The following is a 22,525-nucleotide window of genomic DNA, read 5'->3' as shown; positions in this document are numbered from 1 at the left end:
GGGCTCTTTCCTGATTGAATAATCTTGGTTTCCTTGTAGGAAATCAATTGATAATAGAGAGATAGGCATATTACTAGTTCTCTTCCAATTTACCTCTATGTCTCCTTATGGTATTACCACACATTTTTTATTACTATAGAGTCATACTATATTTTGAAGTTGGAAAGTGTGAGTGCTCCAACTAAGTCTTCCTTTTCAAGGTTTGTTTTTGTTTTGTTTTGTCTTATTTTTTTGGCTATTCATGGTCTCTTGAAATTCAATGTGAATTTTTTTTTAAAGATTTTATTTATTTATTTGACAGAGAGAAATCACAAGTAGATGGAGAGGCAGGCAGAGAGAGAGAGAGGGAAGCAGGCTCCCTGCTGAGCAGAGAGCCCGATGTGGGGCTTGATCCCAGGACCCTGAGATCATGACCTGAGCCGAAGGCCACGGCTTAACCCACTGAGCCACCCAGGTGCCCCCAATGTGAATTTTAGGATCAGTTTGTCCCATTTATGCAAAAAGAAGTTGGAATTTTAATAGGAATTTTATTGAAACTATAGATTTCAAGAGTATTGACATATTAACAATATTAAGTCTTTGAGTCTGTGAACATGAGATGCTTCTCCATTTATTTAGGTCTTTAATTTCTTTCCACAGTACTGTGTGGTTTCTGGTGCATAGTCTTGCTCTTCATTTGTTAAATTTATTCCTAATGTATTATATTCTTTTTGATTCTGTTGTGAATGTAACTGTTTTCTTAATTTTATTTTCATATTTTTCACTGTTAGTCTAGAGAAAGACAACTGATTTTTAAAAAAATTTTTTGTTAACATATAATGTATTATTAGCCCCAGGGATACAGGTCTGTGAATCGCCAGGTTTACACTTCACAGCACTCACCATAGTGCATACCTTCCCCAATGTCCCTAACCCAACCACCCTCTCCTACCTGCCCCCCCCCCCCACTGCCCTGGCAACCCTCAGTTTGTTTTGTGAGATTGAGTCTCTTATGGTTTGTCTCCCTCCTGATCCCATCTTGTTTCATTTATTCCTTTCCTACCCCCCAAACCCCCAACGTTGCATCTCCAACTTCTCATATCAGGGAGATCCTATGATAATTGTCCTCTGATTGACTTATTTCACTAAGCATAAAACCCTTTAGTTCCATCCATGTCGTCGCAAATTGCAAGATTTCATTTCTTTTGATGACTGTGTAGTATTCCATTGTATATATATACCATATTCTCTTTATCCATTCATCTGTTGATGGATGTCTAGGTTCTTTCCATAGTTTAGCTGTTGTGGACATTGCTGCTATAAACATTCGGGTGCACCTGCCCCTTCAGATCACTACATTTGTACCTTTAGGGTAAATACCCAGTAGTGCAATTGCTGGGATGTAGGGTAGCTCTATTTTCAATTTTTTGAGGAATCTTCATGCTGTTTTTCAGAGTGGTTGCACCAGCTTGGATTCCCACCAACAGTGTAGGAGGGTTCCCCTTTCTCTGTATCCTTGCCAGCATCTGTCATTTCCTGACTTGTTAATTTTAACCATGTCGAGTGATGTGGAGCACTTTTTCATGTATCTGTTGGCCATCTGGATGGCTTCTTTGCAGAAATGTCTGTTCATGTCCTCTGCCCATTTCTTGATTGGATTATTTGTTCTTTGGGTATTGAGTTTGATAAGTTCTTCATAGATTTTGAATACTAGCCCTTTATCTGATATGTTGTTTGCCAATATCTTCTCCCATTCTGTCAGTTGTCTTTTGGTTTTGTTAACCATTTCCTTTGCTGTGCAAAAGCTTTTGATCTTGATAAAGTCCCAATGGTTCATTTTTGCCCTTGCTTCCCTTGCCTTTGGCGATGTTCCTAGGAAGAAGTTGCTGTGGCTGAGGTGGAAGAGGTTGCTGCCTGTGTTCTCCTCAAGGATTTTGACAGATTCCTTTCTCACATTGAGGTCCTTCATCCATTTTGAGTCTATTTTCATGTGTGGTGTAAGGCAATGGTCCGGTTTCATTTTTCTGCATGTGGCTGTCAAGTTTTCCCAAAACCATTTGTTGAAGAAACTTTTTTCTATTGGACATTCTTTCTTGCTTTGCCACAGATTAGTTGACAATAGAATTGAAGGTCTATTTCTGGGCTTTCTAGTCTGTTCCATTGATCTATGTGTCTCTTTTTGTGCCAGTACCATACTGTCTTGATGATGATAGCTTTGTAGTAGAGCTTGAAGTCTGGAATTGTGATGTCACCAACTTTGGCTTTCTTTTTCAACATTCCTCTGGCTATTCAAGGTCTTTTCTGGTTCCATATAAATTTTAGGATTATTTGTTCTATTTCTTTGAAAAAAATGGGTGGTAGTTTGATAGGGATTGCATTAAACATGTAGATTGCTTTAGGAAGCATAGACATTTTCACAATATTTGTTCTTCCAATCCATGAGCATGGAACATTTCTCCATTTCTTTTTGTCTTCTTCAATTTCTTTCATGAGTACTTTATAGTTTTCTGAGTACAGATTCTTTGCCTCATGGGTTAGGTTTATTCCTAGGTATGTTATGGTTTTGGATGCAATTGTAAATGGGATTGACTCCTTAATTTCTCTTTCTTCAGACAACTGATTTTTAATTTGATCTTGCCTCCTATGGCCTTACTGAATCCATTTATTCATATAATTTTTTAGTTGATTCTTTATGATTTTCTATATACAAGATCATGTCATGTGCAAATAGAGATAGTTTCATTTCTTCCTGTCCTGCCTAGATGAATTTTATTTCTGTTTCTTGACTAGTTGACCTCGCTAGAACCTCTAGTACAATGTTGAACAGAAGTGTTGAGGTTGAGATCCTTATCCTATTGTTAAAGGGATGGCTGTGGGTTTCTCGTAGATGTCCCTTGTTAGCTTGAGGAAGCTGCCTTCTATTCCTAGTTTGTTGAGTGGTTTTTAATCCTCTCAGCATGCTAGAATTGGTCAAAATGTTTTTCCTGCATCTGTTGAATTGGTCACATGGTTTTTCTTTCTAATACTATGGGATATTAGGCTAACTGATTTTCAAAAATATGTTGAACCTGAAGTGATTTTTTAATTCTCTTTTTCCTTCAAAAAAAGGTAAATGAGTGATCCATTTTCTGAATCCTTTTAAATCTGAAATTTCTCTCATTCAAGTTACATGCTATATATTGTTTGGAGACAGGATTCTTGGAATGCAGTCTCTTTTTCTTTAAAGTCTATATACATCTTTTAGGGGCCAGTATTGTATGAATGATCCTTTGGCAGTATGATTATTTTATCTTTGTGAATATCCCATTCTCTCTCAAGATCTCTGAGAGTTGGTTTTTATTCTTGGAGTTCAAAAACTTCACCATAATATGTTAATTGTGCCTCTTCCAACCCTCCTTGCCCCCATTACAACTGCTTGGCATTTGGTGAACTTTTTTATTTGAAAACTCAATTTTTTCTTCAGCTCACAAAAGTTTTCTTATTTGAACATTGCTTCTGTTCTTTTCTCTTTTTCTGGAAATCCTGGGTTGGCCCTCTATGCCTCTTATATTTTTACCAGTAATTTACATTTCTTTGTAATCTGTGCTTTATCATGTGATAGTTCCTTTACTTCATCTTCCTGTTTATAGTTTGGTTTTCAATACTAACCATTTTACTTCCTCTGTTGGAATTTTGACCTTAGATTTGTTTCCCTTAGCAACCCCCTCCCTGAAATTTTTGTAATTTTTCTTTGTGTTTCCCCTCAGACATTCTTAATACTTTTTTATTGTTTCTTCCATTCACTGGTGTTGGTAAAAGCTGCTTATTCTGTCCATTCTGGTTTCCCTAGTTTGAACTGCCAGTTACCTGAAATGTCTTTGCAGTTTTTTTGTTTTGTTTTGTTTTTTGCTTTCTTAGGTCCAGGGAGTGTTCTCTTCCAAGCATCTCACGGGGTGTGTTGGGTGAAGTCTCTCGGCCCGGGTGAATGTTGGCAATGACCTGTGGGAGCTGATCTCAGAAACTGTTGGGAATGCACCTGGGCCTGGAGAGGCCATTTTGGTCAAAGTCAAGGTGAAGAACCAAAGGAAACCAGTTTGCTTCAAAGAGATAATGCCCAGAGAGAAGCAGATAGGTTGACTGTGAGAAAGGAAAGGTTCAGTTCTTGAAGGGGAGGTCTACTTTTTAAATTTTATTTTTTTAAATCCTTGGTTTCTCACAAAACTTTTGTATATCTCCTTAGGTTACTGGTTATATATCTTCTCTTCCCATCCACTCCTACAGCACGCTTACCCTCCACCCCTTTCTTAAGATGATTTGGTGGATTTCTTTTCCCAGATGAGGCAGCAGTCACATCATTGTTGCCTGGGATGCTTTCGTCTCCCCACAGCCTCAGGAGATGGTGGGGAGCCATCTCCTCAATATTCTTCCCTTTAGTGGCTTAGAATTACCTTACCAGGTTCCTCCTTTCTGGTAATCTCTTCCATTAGTAACTCATTCTGTGCCTAAATCCCTTCTCCTGAAATTCTCTACTCCCCAGAGTTTAACCCTCTTCATTGTACCTTCAATCTATACAGATTTACCAAAGTGATTCACGTATTGGGTCACAAATACTCCTATGCAGCTAACTTTGCACTCTTCCTGTGATACAGACTTTGCTTTATGGTTAAATAGATTTCAGTAATCCTGACTAATGAGCAAATAGAAACCCCCTTTTAGAGTATATTTCCTGAATACTTATGACTGTATTCTCTATCACTAATTCATGTATTTACTGTTCTAACTTACTTCTGTTTTTTTATTCAAGGATCACAAACTGGCAGCTGTTGGTTGAATTCCGCTTGGGGCTGATGCATTTTCTTGGGAAGAAATAAAGTTGTTAACCATGTCATTTTAGTGTAAACTTCTCTTTTTGATGGAGTCTGCATGCCCTTTGTCCTCACTCGTCTATTATACCTCATGCTTCCCGCATTTCTGTTCACTCCCTTATTCTAAAATGCATTTGGGTTTTAAGTTTGGGAACTTGGGCTTGAGATGTCATTGTAATTTATTTGTTTGCCAGTAGTTTTCTTAAATAACTATAACCGATGATACTGTGAATTAGAGGCACATGTCACAAATTGCAGTTTAGATCTGTTATTGACTGTTATTGCTAGCTGCACCCAGAGAATGATCTGGCATTGTTTTCTATTCAGTTAAGTTTTTTTTCCCCTCAAGTCCTGTGGTGTTTATAAGATGTTTCTACCCAAAATCTTTCATATGTTTTTGTTTAATTAGGTTGCCTGTCACTTTGCTAAAGGTGTAATTAGTGATACCTCTATTGTGTTTGATTCAAAACTAATATACTAAAAGGTTCTTTGAAAACAAGATAATTTATCCTTTGTGCTTTGACAGACCTAAGACCCTTAGAGGTTTCAGAACTGACATCCTTTATTTATGCCAGGTGCCTGTTAGCATTATATAAATTCTTCATGGTATTGCTGTCTCTTTCTTGCTTCCCTGAAACCGGTGTATCAACCCTTTTCACTTTGGTTTAATCAAAAATTCTTTGTAATCTTTCCCTCCTGTTAATTGTTCCAAAATATAATTTAGAAATGCAAACTAAATGTTCCCCTGCAGGGGGTGCAATCTGTTTTAAACTCTTAGTAAGTAGAATAAAATCTATAATCCATAGAGGGAATATTTGTAGGCTCTCTTCATATTAACACAGGTTCTTTGAGTGATTTGAAAACCATGAAAATGTGATGATAACAGGTTTGTCACTACTTATAAAATTGGAATTTTATTAGGATAAATGATATACTCATTTTTTTGGTTAGAATTTTGGGCATTGCATTAATCAGAGTTCCAGGGAAGCAGAACCAATAGTATATATATAAATATATATGGTATACTAGGATACTATTACACACACACACACACACACACACACACACACACACTACATATAAATATAGAAATTGATTTACTGTCATGGGAGCTAACAAGTACAAAATCTGTAGAATATGCTGCTAGGCTAGAAATTCAGTTTAGAATTGATACTGCAGTCCTTAGTCTGAAAACTGGAAACCCAGGCAGAATTTCCAAGTTGCAGTCTGGAGACAGAATTCCATCCTCTTGGAAACCTTAGTTTTTACTCTGAAGGTCTTTAACTGATTGGATGGTACCCACCTACATTATGGAGAATACTCTGCTTTACTTAAAGTCTACTGATTATAAGTGTTAATTGCATCTTTTTTTTTTTTTAAGATTTTATTTATTTATTTGACAAAGAGATCACAAGTAGGCAGAGAGGCAGGCAGAGAGAGAGGAGGAAGCAGGCTCCCTGCTGAGCAGAGAGCCTGATGCGGGGGCTCAATCCCAGGACCCTAAGATTATGACCTGAGCTGAAGGCTGAGGCTTAACCCACTGAGCTACCCAGGCACCCCGTATTAATTGCATCTTTAAAATACCTGTACAGCAACATCTAGACTAATATTTGACCAAACAACCGAACACTATGGAGTCTAACCAAGCTGACACATAAAATTAATCATCACTGGCATCTTGCATACATTTATGAACCTAAATTAAATATAATGGTAGCTAGGTTTTTTGGTAGCTTGGATTCAATATTTGGCACAGCTCTACAGTAATAAAGATATCGATTTGTACCTTACTTAGTACTCCAAAGTTGAGTGGGAAACATGAAACATAAATCATAAGCCATACTTTTTATTAATAAGTTTGGATTTTTCCCCTTTTTGGAGGGAGGGGTCAATCTCCTATAATAGTATAGTTCCAGTATGTTCTTTGAAACTTAGCCTTCAAATTCTTTGTGTGAATTCAATATTGGGCAATCTTGAGCACATAATTAGAATACTGGCCAAAAGGTAGATTAAAGAGAGAAGGCTAATCAACTGGCTATCCTGTGGAATTTCTGAAATCCCAAAATTGTTACAATACAGAATGTTCCAGGACCTCACACAGATCCATAAAATATATCTTCTGGGTTATATTCCTCATGTGGTTTGTATCTGCTTCCAGCTCTTCCAGCTCAAGGAGATGTGGAGCTTGCTTTTCCTTTGACCTCACATGATCCAGTTGGAGGTTGCACTCCACCCTCTAATTTTTATTTTTGTCTCCAAGTTAAAAAAAAAAAAATGTGTATTTATCTTTTCCCCTGCAGTCCTAAAGTGCTTCTCCCTCTTCTTCTCTTCCCTTTCCCTCCTCCCTTCCCTCCTTTTGCCCCTTCAGTTCTGATCCTGCTGTTAAGAAATCTAAGATTAAGGACAGTATATTATTATTTTCAACTTAGGTGACAGTCTTCAACTGTATTTTTTCCCTAAGATGATTGCAGTTTATTCTTTAAATCTAGAATGGTGAATGGAAGTTGAGTGAGTGTGTGTGTCTTTTCAATTGCTGGAGCTTGATCTCTACATGGTTTTCCATTAACTTGGTATCATGTGACCCTTAGGGTTGGGCAGGAAATTAATTTTTTTACAGAATAGTGGGACACAACAGAAATGATTTTCTTAGCTCCAAAGCCTCTTTGCTGCAGAAGCAAAACTAAAATAGTGGCTTAGTGATTGACTTAACTCATTAGACAACCTGCTGAGAGTGGAGGTTTAGACTTTGGAAGAAAAGGAAGATTTTTTTTTTTTTTTTTTCAGGGTTTAGCATAGGTCGTGGTCATAGAAAAAATTAAGGAGAAAAACTGTTACTTGCCTAGAGTACTGAGCAATATTCTGGGTCATAAATCACCTTTTATAGGATTAGTCATTTATCAGATTGTGTTCACACTTTATTGTGTGATTGCGTGTGTATGTGTGGAGGGCATATATGTTCACCGAAGCAATTCCTAATATAAAGTTTATTAGCTTTTCCTTTGATTTCTCCTTTATGAAAGAAAAGTATGGAGGAAATGACAAAAACACTTTTTTTTTTTTTTTTTTGGCAAACTCAGCTTTTTCAAGCTGTTTATTTTTGCAGATGTGTTTCATCAGTTCTTAAGAATGAAGCTAAGAATGTTTGCTGGCTTCTAGGTTAGTACCACCCAGAAAGGTTTTTTTTTTTTTTTTAAATCTGTTTTCTTAAAATATATTTGGGGGAGGTATGGAGACTTTTCATTTTTGTGAATGACTAAATTAAAAATATATTTTAGAACATTTTGAATACTGCCTTTTAATTTCCTATTAGCTTTTGGCTTCTTGTTCTGGGTTGATATATTCATTACTTCATAGTTAATGATTGTTATGGAAAGGAGATAAAATTGCTCATGTTTATTTTCTTTGGAAAATTTGAATATACAGTTCATGTGATCTTAGGATTGTTGATGATCATTTGGAGAGCCTCCTACAGAGGTTAGTCTGGGAGAATATTGATACTTACTAATCGATTGTGACTGTTTGGTCAGTCAACATCAAATACACTTCTTGTAGAGTATTTCTTAAAATAACTAACTGTATTAAGACATTGTTCTGACCCATTTTCTTGGAACTAGACTGGAGTAAAAGGAGTTGAGAAAATAACCTGGACTGGTTCATTCCTTCATTTGGCAAACAATTATTAAGCCTCCCAGTTGTGACAGGCCGTGATGCTGCCCTGTCCCTGTTACAGAAGGGGTTCCTTTTCCTGATTGTGTCCTACCATTTCTGGTCATCTCTAGATGGCCTACTACATTGAGCTTTGAAGTTGGGGAATAAAGCAGAAGCAAGGACAAGGAGCAACTTACTTTGAAATGAAGAAATAAAATTTAAGCTGCCAACAGAGAACCATGGTAATATGCTTCCTTTTCTCTTAAATCCTAGATAAAACTAATGTGCCATAAAACAGAATTCCTCAAGTTGAAGGATTTGTCCCACTTTGTTGAAAAAGTAAAATACCTGTAAACTCCTGTGTTGACCTAAATGATTATATTACTCAAAACACTTATTTTACTTAAATTCTTCATTATGTTACTTAATATACACAAACTTAAAACTACAATATAGTATCTTGTGCTTGTAACTCTAAGACTATATAAAACCAAAACAAATTTTCATACTACATGTAAATAGGACTATGAAAGCAGTAGAGTTCAAATGAACATTACAATTGAAGGCTTAGCCACATGGATTTAATGGGATGGGTGATGCTACTTTGCTAAAATAGCTGTTGATTTGGGGGCTCACAGCAGAAAGATGTCACCTCGGGTCTAGTTGTGTGGTTCATCCGTTTCTGTATTTGGATCCTGATAAGACTCAATAAATGCCTGTTTACTTAAGTATGTTATTCAAAGAATGTTAGTACCTTGAAGTCTATAATTGGAAGTTAGGCTAATTAAGCTTTATCTTTAGTGAAACTGCCAGTGAGTAGTCTTGGTACAGCACATTAAAGCTACAGTCCTGGGTGACTCTGTAAAACCTCATCACTTGATAAAGTTAGCCTAACTGATGTCTTCATTAAATAGGTATCTGATGTAATTGTTGCAAGGGTTAGTAATAGAAAATTTATTTCTTATCACCATACTCCCAATAAATGGATATAGGTTGGCGCGAAGGTGATACTGGGCTCTCCCACCACTCAGTTTATTTGGACCCCAACACCTTTCAGGTGCCCAGCTTTGCCTGATGACAAATGACATAAACCCACTTATACTTACAACCTACTGCATAAAAATCTTGTGGCAATATGCAGTTGCATGGAGATTGTCCAAAAGATGCAGATTGTCTTTATATTCTTTGTAAAAAATTATAAAAATTAAAACACTTATTTTTATAAATCATCATCCAGAACTTGAAGACCTTTAATACAGTATTCTTGGATTTTATTTTGAGAAATACTGCCACAGAGTACTCAACAGTTTACTGATACTAAAAAAAGACTCTGAGCTCCAAATACAAATTTCTGTCTTTAAATAGATTTGTGAATAGGTTTGTGAATATGTTCTCAATTCTAGATCCACTATTTGTGGATAGATTTGTGAATAGGTGTTCAATTCTATAATCCACTATTAAAGCATAGCACTTTGATATTTAAATCTGTTATCTAGGACCTAGAATGAAATATGTATTATATTTATTTATGAAATATGTTGTTATAAAGAACTTGGATATGTCCTAGGTTTTAAGATACCACACTAACTGCTGTTAGCCTTTGCTCTTTTGAGGCAGTGAACATCCTAAATTACTTAGCATGGCTGAAAGACTGACCATGAAGCTCAGCTTTGGGGCCATCTTCATCTGTGTCTTTGTCGTCATTGTCATTATCTTCATGGTTGCCTTCTTTTTCTTCTTGTTAAAAGATTTTATTTGTGAGAGAGAGCAAGCATGCATGTGTGCAAGTAGGGGGAGGGGCAGTGGGGAATGGATGGGGAGAGAGAGAATCTCAAGCAGACTTGGAGCTAAGCCTGATGAGGGGCTTAATCTAACAACCTGAGATCTTACCTGAGTGGAAACCAAGAGTCCATCCCTTAACTGACTGAACTCCCCAGGTGCCTCAACTCCCCTTTTGTGTATTCTATATCCAGTCCTGACTCTGGACACTGTTGTTGGTTTTATGTTTAAATATGTAATTTTATTTTACTTTGAGAATTGAACTCTAGCCTCACCAGTTATTTTCCTTACCCTTTCTGCGTGTCAGATGTCTGGCTCCTGCCATTTCTCTATGGTTTGCATTACAGTGGCTTCTTTCTTGTACAACTTCAGGACTCATTATTTTCACCTTTAATGTACCAAAAGGGTAGGACATGATCAGTGCTTGAAAATTCAAGCAGAGCAAAGCTGTATTCTTCATGATGCCAGGATCTCTGCTTGCTTGCTTGATTTTTTGAATTTATTTTCCGCTAACTTAGGTCTGGCACAGTTTCAATCAGGGGCGTAATATGTTTACATTCGGTAAGGGGCTGATTGTAAGCTCCATGCACTGCCTGCTATAGTGTTTGGCAGGTAGGTATTCATTGTAGGTGAAGAAAGAAGAAATGAATGAAAAATGAATGGATGGATGAATTTTGTGTGGTAGTAGAAGTGATGGTGGGGCCATGTTAGTTTCTCAAGAGAGGTATGTTTTGTTTTATTTATTTATTTATAAGGATTTTATTTATTTATTTGACAGAGAGAGTGATCACAAGTAGGCAGAGAGGCAGGCAGAGAGAGGGGGGAAGCAGAGAGCCCTATATGGGGCTCGATCCCAGGACTCCGAGATCATGACCTGAGCTGAAGGCAGAGGCTTAACCCTCTAAGCCACCCAGACACACCAGAGAGGTATGTTTTAGGTGGTTTAACATTTGAAGCTGGAGACTTTGTCTTACTGATTTTTGTATTGAGTGAACCTTTACTTTTGGATATTCAGGAATCTTGTGGAAAATTTGCTAGTTCTTTTAGTTAATGTATTTAGGAGGAACATGGTCTTTGGATAACCAAGTGGATGGATTGCCTTTCACATTACAGGAAATGGTTGTCATAGATCATACATCAAATTGCACATTGAATTTCTACTTTGTTTTGCTTTTCAATTTTAGTTTGAACTCACTTGGGATCTTCAGATGTAATCTCCTTTTCCTTGCACTATTGAGTGAGAATGTATATCTCTGTGCCTTACTGGGCCTGGGATAACCCAGTTATGATCATATTAGTAGTAGTCTGTCTTGTCGGCCTTTACCATTTGCTTCCCTGTTCCCAGCATCAGTGGTTAGTGAGACACTAAAAGAATACAAAGAAAATGGCTTAATGTCTGACCTTGTACATATAGCTTCTTAGATGTGACCCAGGCAATAAGTGTGAAGCAGAGTAGGTCATGTGCATTCCTCATTGGTCAGTTTGCCCATTGGGTCAGCAAGTTTCCTTTTATGAAGCTGTCGTGTAATCACTAGCTACACAGTAGCCAGATGTACTTGATGAATCAAGTTTACTTTATTTTGACCAAAAGAGTAAATATATTCTTGTATAAAAATATTCAAAAAGTCTTGGTGAAGAAAATATTAATCAACTATAATCCTACTTCCTAGAAATAACCACATTTTAATTGTGTGTGTATTTTTTTTTTTTTAATGTGAAGTTCTTTAAGCAGTATGTGCCCTCTTTAATACCCATCACCAGGCTAACTCATCCCCCCACTGCTCTCCTGTCTAAAACCCTCATTTGTTCCCCAGAGTCCATAGTCTCTCATGGTTCGTTTCCCCCTCTGATTTCCCCCCTTCATTTCCCCATGATATTCCTTATGTTCCACAAATAAGTGAAACCATATGATAATTGACTTTCTCTACTTATTTCACTCAGTATAATCTCCTCCAATTCCGTCCATGTTGTAAAAGTTGGGTATTCATCCTTTCTGATGGCTCAATAATAGTCTATTGTATATTTGGACTATATCTTTTTCCATTCATCTGTTGAAGGGCATCTGTGCTCTCTCTACCCTTTGGCTATTGTGGATATTGCTGCTATGAACACTGGGGTGGCCATGGCCCTTCTTTTCACTATATCTCTATCTTTGGGGTAGATACCCTGTAGTGCAATTGCTGGGTCATAGCATAGCCATATTTTTAACTTTCTGAGGAACGTCCACACTGTTTTCCAGAGTGGCTGCACCAACTTGCATTCCCACAATGGTATAAGAGAGTTCTTTCTCCATAACCTCTCTAACATTTGTTATTTCTTGCCTTGTCAATTTTTGCCATTCTGACTGGTGTTAGGTGGTATCTCAATGTGGTTTTGGTTTGAATTTTGCTGATGCCTAATGATGATGAGCCTTTTTTCATATGTGTGTTGGCCATTTGTATGTCTTCATTAGAGAAGTGTCTGTTCATGTCTTCTGCCCATTTCTTGACTTGATTATTTGTTTTTTGGGTATTGAATTTGAGAAGTTCTTTATAGATCTTGGATGTTGGCCTTCTGTCTGTAGTGTCATTTGCAAATATCTTCTCCCATTCTGTGGGTTGCCTCTTTGTTTTGTTGACTGTTTCCTTTGCTGTGCAGAAGCTTTTTATATTGATGAAGTCCCAAAAGATCATTTTTGCTTTTGTTTCCCTTGCCTTTGGAGACATATCTTGAAAGAAGTTGCTGTGGCCAAGGTCGAAGAGGTTACTGCTTATGTTCTTATCTGGATTTTGATGGATTCCTGTCTTTTATTGTCTATCATCCATTTAGAGTTTATCTTTGTGTATGGTGTAAGAGAATGGTCGAGTTTCACTATTCTGTGTAGCTGTCCAATTTTCCCAGCACCATTTATTAAAGAGACTATCTTTTTTTTCCATTGGATATTTTTTCCTGTTTTGTCAAAGATTAGTTGACAGTAGAGTTCAGGGTCCACATCTGGGCTCTTTATCCTGTTCCATTCATCTATGTGCCTTTTGTTGTGCCAGTACCATGCTGTCATGGTGATCACAGCTTTGTAATATAGCTTGATGAGGCAACATGATGCCCCCAAGTTTGTTTTTCTTTTTTAGCATTTCCTTTGCAATTCAGGGTCTTTTCTGGTTTCATACAAATTTTAGGATTGTTAGTTTCAGCTCTGTGAAAAATGCCATTGGTATTTTGATAGGGATAGTGTTGAAAGTATAGATTGCTCTGAAAAGCGTAGACATTTTAATACTCTTTATTCTTCTGATCCATCAGCATGGAATGTTCTTCCACCTTTTCGTGTCTTTAGTGTCTTTCCTGAGTGTTCTGTAGTTCCTAGAGTGTAGATCCTTTACCTCTTCGGTTAGGTTTATTCCATGGTAGCTTATGGTTTTTGGTGCTACTGTAAATGGAATAGATTCCCTAATTTCTCTTTCTATAGCTACATTTTTAGTGTATAGAAAAGCAACTGATTTCTGTGTACTCATTAGGTATCCTGCCACATTACTGAAGTGCTGAGTTCTAGTAATTTGGGATAGTAATTTTCCCATATAAATTATCATGTCATCTGAGAAGAGAGTTTGACTTCTTTGCCAATTTGAATACCTTTTATTTCTTTTTTTTGTTTGTTTGATTGCTATTCCTTCTAGTACATAGACTTCTAGTACTATGTTGAACAAAAGTGGTGAGAGTGGGCATCCTTGTCATGTTCCTGGTCTTAAGGGAAAGGCCTTCAGCTTTTCCCCATTGAGAATGATATTCACTGTGGGCTTTTCATAGATGATTTTGATGAAATTGAGGAAGTTCTCTCTATCCCTACATTCTGAAAAGTTTTAATTAAGAAAGGATGCTATATATTGTCAAATGCTTTTTCTGCATCAATTGAGAGGACCATGTGGTTCTTCTCTCTCCTTTTATTAATGTGTTCTTTCACAGTGATTGATTTGTGGATGTTGAACCCCCTTTCCATCCCAGCAATAAATCTCACGTGGTCATGATGTATAATCCTTTTAATGTACTGTTGGATCCTATTAGCTAGGATCTTGCTGTGAATTTTGGCGTTCATATTCATTAGGGATATTGGTCTGAAATTCTCGTTTTTGTTGGAGTCTTTGCCTGACTTTGGGATCAGGGTAATGCTGGCCTCAGAATGAGTCTGGAAGTTTTCCTTCTATATCTATTTTTTTGAAACTGCTTCAGGAGAATACGTATTATTTTTTCTTTGAATATTTGCTAGAATTCCTCAGGGAATCCATCAGGTCCTGGACTCTTGTATTTTGGGAAGTTTTTGATTACTGCTTCAATCTTGTTAATGGTTATTGGTCTATTCAGATTGTCAGTTTCTTCCTGTTTCAGTCTTGGTAGTTTATAGGTATCTAGGAATGCATCCATTTCTTCCAAGTTGCTTAATGTATTGGTATATAGTTGTTGATAATAATTTCCGATAATTGTCTTTATTTCCTTGGTGTTAGTTGTGATCTCTCCTCTTTCATTCATAATTTTATTAATTTGGGTCTTTTCTGTTTTCTTTTGGGTAAGTCTGGCCAGTAGTTTATTGATCTTACTAATTCTTGCAAAGAACCAGCTTCTGGTTTTGTTCATCTGCTCTATTTCTGGTTTCTAATTCATTGATCTCTGCTCTAATCTTAATATTTCTCTTCTTGTGCCTGGCTTAGGCTTCATTTGTTGATTTTTCTCCAGTTCTTTAAGGTGTAAAGTTAGATGGTGAATTCAGGAATTTTCTGTTTTGAGTAAGGCTTGAATGGTTATATATTTCCCCTTTAGGACTGCCTATATATTATCTGACAGATTTTGGACTGATGTGTTGTTGTTCTCACTGGTTTCCATGAATTGTTTAAGTTTTTCTTTGATTTTCTGGTTGACCCAAACATTCTCAAGCTGGTCTTTAGCTTCCAAGTGTTTGAATTTCTTCCAAACTTTTTCTTGTGATTGAGTTCCAGTTTCAAAGCATTGTGTTCTGAGAATATGCAGGAAATAATCTTCATCTTTTGGTATCCGTTGAGCCCTGATTTGTGTCCCAGGATGTGCACTTGAGAAGAATGAGTATTCTGTTGTTTTAGGGTGGAATGTTCTGTGTGTATCTGTGAGGTCCGTCTGGTCCAGTGTGTCATTCACAGCTCTTGTTTCTTTATTGATTTTCTGCTTAGATGATCTGTCTATTGCTAAGAGTAGAGTGTTGAGGTCTCCTACTTTTAATGTTTTCTGATCAATGTGTCTCTTTATTTTGATTAACAGTTGGCTTATGTAGTTGGCTGCCCCCATGTTGGGGGCATAGATATTTACAATTGTTAGATCCTATTCTTGGATAGACCCTTGAAGAGTATCCTTCTGTATTTCTGACTACAGTCTTCAGTTTAAAATCTAATTTGTCTGACATGAACTTGCTATCCCAGCTTTCTTTTGCAGTCTGTTGGCATGAAAGATATTTCTCCATCCCTCCACTTTCAGTCTGGATGTATCTTCAGGTTTAAAATGAGTCTCTTATAGATAGCATATGGATGGGTCCTGTCTTTTTATCCAGTTTACAACCCTGTGCCATTTCATGGGAGCATTTAGGCCATTCATGTTGAGAGTGATTATTGAAAGATAAGACTTCATTGTCATCTTGTTGCCTGCGATGTCCTTGTTTCTATAGATTGTCTCTGTATATTTCTGTTCTGTGTTACTATTAGGGTCTTTCTCCTTTTATAGGATCCCCCCTTTAATATTTCTTGCAGGGCCAGCTTAGTGGTTCACATATTCTTTCAGTTTTTGCCGGTCCTAGAAGCTTTTTATCTCCATATCCATTCTGAATGACAGCCTTGCTGGATAAAGTATTCTTGGCTGCATGTTCTCATTTATTGCCCTGAATATGTCTTGCCAGCCCTTTCTGGCTTGCCAGGCCTCTGTGGGCAGGTCTGACATTGTTCCGATGTTCCTCCCTCTGTATAGAAGGACTTCTTCCCCCTAACTGCCTTTGAGATAGTTTCCTTGGTTCTAAGATTTGTGAGTTTTGCTATTACATGCCAGGCTGTTTGTCTGTTCTCACTGATCTTGGGAGGGGTCCTTGCTGCCTCTAGGGCATGAATGCCTGTTTCATTCCCTAGATTAGGGAAGTTCCCGCTACTAAATAAATAAATAAATAAATAAATATATGTATATATATATGCGCTATACCTATATATATTTATTAAATTTATAATTTTATTTTATATAAATTATTTTTATTTATAAATTTATATTAAAATATATATTTAATAAATTTATAAAGTCATAAAATTTATAAATTTTTATTAAAATTTAGAAAATTTACATTTTTATTAAATATATTTTTATTAAACACATATTTTATTAAATATATATTTTATATTTATTTAAAAATGTAAAGATATATTATATATATGTTTAATATATATTTAATATAAATATTATATATATTAGTATTGAATAGGGAAAAAAGGACTACATTGAAGTTTATATATATGTATATAAAAAAGAAAAAAAAAGTGTATGTGTAAAACAAAAGTTAAAAAGTTACTAGGGAATATGTTGTATTAAGCATCTAGTTTAAATGCTAAGTAGGTAAACAGAAAAAACATGAGAAAGAATAAAAAAGTTGAATCTAAGAATTACACAGGCCGTGAGGCAACACCAGGTATTCAGTATACTATTTTCCCCTGGTGTTGGGGTTTTAAAGCTTTATGGGGACTCTGAGGTTGTTGTCCTCTTGTTCTTCTAGCTTGTCTTCTGGGGTAGGGGCCTGCTGGGTTATTTTTCAGGCACCCCTGCTTTTGGCGGAATTAACCTGCCCTCATCAAGGGGCTGGGTTCTGTGGTAACTGGTTTTTGAGCTTTTGTTCTCTGGCTACATTTCTCAGGGCAAAGGAAAATATCTGCACCCACACCTCTGCCCCAGAGGAGAGAAGCCACAGTCTGCTCCTCTCTGAACCCTCTAGAACACAGTCGCCCCCTGTAAGTGCCAGTGAAAACTGCAGCCCCCCACAGGCAGTACATGCCCCCAGCGATCCTCTCAATGGTTGACCCAGGCCCCTGCTTGTTTCTGCCCCCATGTCTCCAAAACCTCCAGCAATCCGTGTCTGGGAAGGTTCGGGTGGTGGGTGCTGGCAGTGAGTGTAGGCAGTGGCACCCAAGGCCAGCCCCCCAGGTCTGAAGGCACAGTTCTGCACAAGCAGCCATGGGGTCCCAGCATTTGTTCCTTAAGCTCCTGGGTTCTGTTTGAGCGCTGTTATCAGGTACTTCCTGTCCCACCACCACTGCTCTGTAAGCTATCACTGATCCCTATGTGCAGGACATTTTGGACTGGGGTGTTATTTTCTTTCCAGTGGGTAGCTTCTGATGGACCCCCCCCCCACCTTCTTTTTATCCTCCAATATCCGTGCCATCACAACTGTCCCTTGTACCTCGAGACTGAAGATCCTCTGCCTCTGTAGAGATCCAGACCTATAAACTTACAACTCAGGCTAATTTCATGGGTGTTCAGACTGGTTTAGTAGATATCCACCTATATTCAGGGGACTGGTTAAAATGGAGTCCCCCCACTCCCTTCTATCTTGCCCCTCCTCCAAGCTTTTTCTTTTTCATTTTTTTTCCTTAATGTCTTGGCTATTTTCACCACAAGAACTTAAAATTACTTATTTTTTTACCTAGGTAACATATATTTAGTTGTAGAAAAAATAGAAGATATAGGTTAAAATTTAAAAATACCCATTGTGGGGGCACCTGGGTGGCTCAGTGGGTTAAAGCCTCTGCCTTCGGCTCAGGTCATAATCCCAGGGTTCTGGGATGGAGCCCCGCATGGGGCTCTCTGCTCAGCAGGGAGCCCGCTTCCCCCCTACCCCACCCCTCCTGCCTCTCTGCCTACTTGTTATCTTTGTCTGTCAAATAAATAAATAAAATCTTTAAAAAAATACCCATTGTAATGCCATCTAGAGATAGCAGATATTAAGATTTTGGTATAGATTCTTCCAGACTAAAATTGCACAATAAATTATATAAATTTATGACTAGATGGAAGCACACCATACATACTAATGTGTCTTTTTTGTGTATCTTTCCATGTTAGTGAATACATATTCCCATTATTAATAAAAGCTGTGTGACATTCCATTGTATGGATATATTAAAAAAATACATTATTTCAAAAGCTCATTAAGATTAAAAAATTATCTTACAATTCTTTATGATGGGGTTTGTACTGTACATAAGTTTTACATTTTTATGAGTCCAATCTCTCAATCTTGTTACTGTGTCTGTTTTAGGGATCATTCCTAGGATATCCTTCTCAATACAAATTAAAAAAAAATTATTCAGGTCTGTTTTTTTTCTAGTACTTTGGTTGGTTGGTTTCTAATTAAATAGTAAAAGCTTGAGCCAATATAGAATTTGTCTCATATGAGACAGAAAGCTAACTTTATTTTTATTCTAAAACCCTTTGCTAAGTAATTTATTCCTCCACTAATTTAAGATGCCAGTTTGGTCATAAACAATGATTGATATAAATAATTAGATCTGTTCTTAGACATTTAAATTTCATTTCATTGATGTATTCTCTTCCTGTGTAAGATCGGGTTTATTGTTTTAATTTTTATTTGTAATATTCATTTGCTATGTTTGAGCAAAGCCTCGTAAAATTTCTTGGCTAGTCTAATAGCTGGTCATTTTCTAGATAAATTTGAGAATAATTTGTCAAGTTCCAAATTTTTTTGTAACTTGAATATTTTTATTGAATTATGTTAAATATAAAGATTACTTTTGGGAGATTAACATAATTATGATATTTTCCCATTAAATATAAACTCTGGTGGCTATAGTTAATAGTACTGTAGTAGAGAGTAGATCTTAAATGTTTTTAGCACACAGAAAGTAACTATGTGAGGTAATGGATGTATTAATTAACCTTATTGCAGTAATGTCACAATATACATATGTCATATTACATTGTATACCTTAAGCATACACAATATTATATGTCAATTATTTCTCAATAAATATGGAAAAAACCTAATATAAAACATATCCATATTTATTCATTTTATCTATTTTACTTCCAAATGACCTTTTTTAGCTTATTCATATAGTTAATATTCTTATTAAGTTTATTAAAAAACACTTTATTCTTTGTTGATATTATAAATAGGACCCTTTTCTCTTTTTGATTATTGCTAGTAAAAATACATGTGAATTTGATTATATTTATTTTATATAGAATTTTTTTAACTTTTGTTTCTTCTAACAGATTTTTATCTTATTTTTTCTGGGTTTTTTGTAGAGACAATCATTTCATTCCATTAGATCTCATTTCCCTTTCCTGATCCATTGTGTTAGACTCAAACTTATTGTAGGAAAGTATTCAAAATTTCAATAACTGGGCTTCCTTCTTTATTCCTGACTTGAAAGAGAAAGACTAGGTTATTAGTTTTATTAAGTAGAATTTCTGTAACTATGCGATTATTTTCCCAATGTCCCATACATATGGCCATGTGAGAACTTGAAATGTCACTAGTGAGAAAAGTGAAATTTGAAAGTTGAGTTTTAATTTTACTTGATTTCAAATAATTTAAATTTCAACAGCCAGCAGTTTAGAGGCTATTGTATTGAACAGCTCTAGGTTTTCACTGTTAATTATATTGAGTATTTATTTTAGATGCCTCTTAAAGATAGCAAAGCCAGCTAGGAGGAAAGGAGATGGGGTAAAAGTGAGATGCCTATAACGTAATGTGAGAGTCGAGTAGAATAACTGGATGAGGGTTGAAGGAAAGCTTGTTTTTCATTTATTTATTTTGTTACTAAGACTCCTAAACTCAACCTTCTGTTTATCTACCCAAACATGTATGTGTTCCTTATTTCTGCATTTCTACCATTATCCACCCCAAAACTGTGTCCTTTTTCTCCCTTCTGTCTAGTCTCCAAATACCCAGACACTCCTCCACCCCTCCCCTCTTTCCACATACGTACTTCTTACCCATTCTTGAAGGTCCTTCATGAATGTATCTTCTGTATGAAAGAACCCTTTTTTGATGTCATTGATTAAAAGTAGCTTTGTCTTCCTTGAAACTAGGATTTAATTTCATTTTTGTAGTAGTTAGTCCTACACATTTTCTTCAAACTATTCATGAATGCCTATCAGATACACATCTGTACCTATTGATAGGTTTTACAAAAGATATGTTTATCTATTGCAGTATTTATAATATCTATTGTAGTCTTTTTGAGGAAATAATCCTTGACTGATTTATTTTTCTGTCCTCTGCTGTGTGTATGTGTGTGTGTGTGTATGTGTATGTGTTTATATACATGTGCTCAGTAAGTATTAAATGCCTCATATCATATCTATATTGATCATCAGTGTTTTGTAAGTCTTTCTTCAAATGATAACTTTGGGAGAGTAGAGATCATATGTATTTTTGTATTTTCTGTGTATTAGCACAAGGCTAAGTATTGAATAACTGTTTGGTAATTATTTAAAATATTCATAAAAAGTTTCAAGACCTATCACTTAGGACTGTCATTTTGCTGTGTGTAATGGATATCTGACTAGACTAGCCTAATGACACATGAGTTATTTTTCTCAAATAATAAGTCTGGAGACATACAGTCTAGGGCTGGTACAGTGATGCCATAATGTCATGAATGTGCCAGGGTTTTTTTGTCCTTAACATTTAAGGACATCTAAAACATGTCACATTTTGTCCTTATAATCATGTGAGAGTCTTCCACCTCCAAGCATCATATTTGTTTTTGTCCCTTTCTATCAGGAGAACAGTAGCTTTTCTAGAGGTCTCTAAAAATAGACTTCTCTTATTTCTTTAGTTTAAACTGTGGTCACATGGGCATTTCCATCTGCCAGGAATTTTGTAATGTGCATGTTTTTAACTGCGTACATTGTTACCTAGCAAAACTTGGATTCTATTCATAAGGAAGAAAAGGAGAATGAATCTTAGATGGGCAACCTGGAGTATGTACTTTGGATACGGAATGTACACTTAAAGCCATTAGGATCTGCAAGGGGATAAGATACATGTGAAAAGTTCAAATCAAGACAATTACAGGGACAATTTTTAAATTTTTGTTTGTAATATTCATTTGCTGTGTTTGAGCAAAACCTCTTAAAGTTTCTTGGCTAGTCTAATAGCAGGTCATTTTCTAGATAAATCTGAGAATAATTTGTCAAGTTCCAAAATTTTTTGCAGGGAAAATTTCATAGGTACGACCAGGTAGTAAGTGCTCCTAAACATTTGAAGTACAAGAGCTCTCAGAAAAATGGAGTTGACCAGGAAATCTTGAGTGTGAGAGGTAGGACTTGAGTACTGTCTTAGTATGATACAGAGGCACTGGATGCCTCTTTTGCAAGTGAGGAAATAACATACTTAAGCTATGCTTTTGAGTTACGGGATCAGCTTAGCAAAAGTAATGAACTCTTGTTATGGGGGAAGAGAAAATAAGTTGGGGAGAATGTTTAAAAGAATAACTCACAGATTTGTTCATTAGAATTAATTTCTAATGCAGTACCTCCTATCCAGTAGTTAAGATGGTTCATAATACTTTTGACCAAAGCAGTTGGCTCTAAGGAGTCTCCAGTACTTAAAATAGATAGCTAATATTGTTATATTTGAAGTCTCCAGTTACAGTCCAGTGTAAGTTGAGAAATCAAATGTTCTGTTAAAAGTATTTTTTTAATATTATGGAGAAATTCTGTTTCCCTTAATACCAATAGATTTTAAATATTATGTCAGCATATTTTATCATATTAATACCCACATGTAATCTTTCTTAATTAAAATCATTTTTCTAAGCTTGCACTGAATAATTTATAAAAAGATGATTGAAAACAGATTGGTGCTCTTTTGACTAAATGTACTTTTGATGTACATTTGATGTACATGTACGCGATTTTCTCAACCTAGAATTTTAAGTTTGTCAAAAATGCTTAACCTTCAAAGCACTTACATTGACCTAATGTTTCATTTTCGTTTTTAAGTCACTCTTAGTACAGTTTGTGAAGTTTCTTTTAAGTAAGTAAGGTATGTTGGGATTTTCACCAGTGCACTTAAGAATTTTACAAAATGACAGCTATTTATTCAAGTGTAAATCTCTAAATAGTAAAGATTTATCTTCTATTTTAATAGTGACATCAATTAGTTTTGATGGTTTGACACAGCAGTTTGGTAAGAAGACAGTTTGATTCAATTGAAACACATAAAACATGCTTGAAATTATTTCCTACATAATCATAAATGAACATCTGAAGCCTGAGTT

The 22,525-nt window shown here is 36.1% G+C and overlaps 1 protein-coding gene across 4 annotated transcripts in view; it reads left to right on the top strand.

Moving 5' to 3' along the window:
• Positions 1-22,525, top strand: part of ACYP2 (acylphosphatase 2) — a 185,017-nt gene that overhangs the window by 63,767 nt on the left and 98,725 nt on the right. The window contains exon 4 of one of the 4 annotated variants that reach the window (XM_082743629.1): positions 4,763-4,846. The exons of the other annotated variants lie outside the window; for them this stretch is intronic. Within the exon in view, the coding sequence (XP_082599755.1) occupies positions 4,763-4,829 (67 nt within the window). The 3' untranslated portion in view covers positions 4,830-4,846. Of the gene's footprint in view, positions 1-4,762; positions 4,847-22,525 lie in introns of those variants that run through there. 4 annotated transcript variants of the gene reach the window in all.

Source organism: Mustela nivalis (assembly GCF_964662115.1).
Source record: "Mustela nivalis genome assembly, chromosome: 8".
Taxonomy (NCBI): domain Eukaryota; kingdom Metazoa; phylum Chordata; class Mammalia; order Carnivora; family Mustelidae; genus Mustela; species Mustela nivalis.
This window is presented reverse-complemented; position numbering and strand designations above follow the sequence as displayed.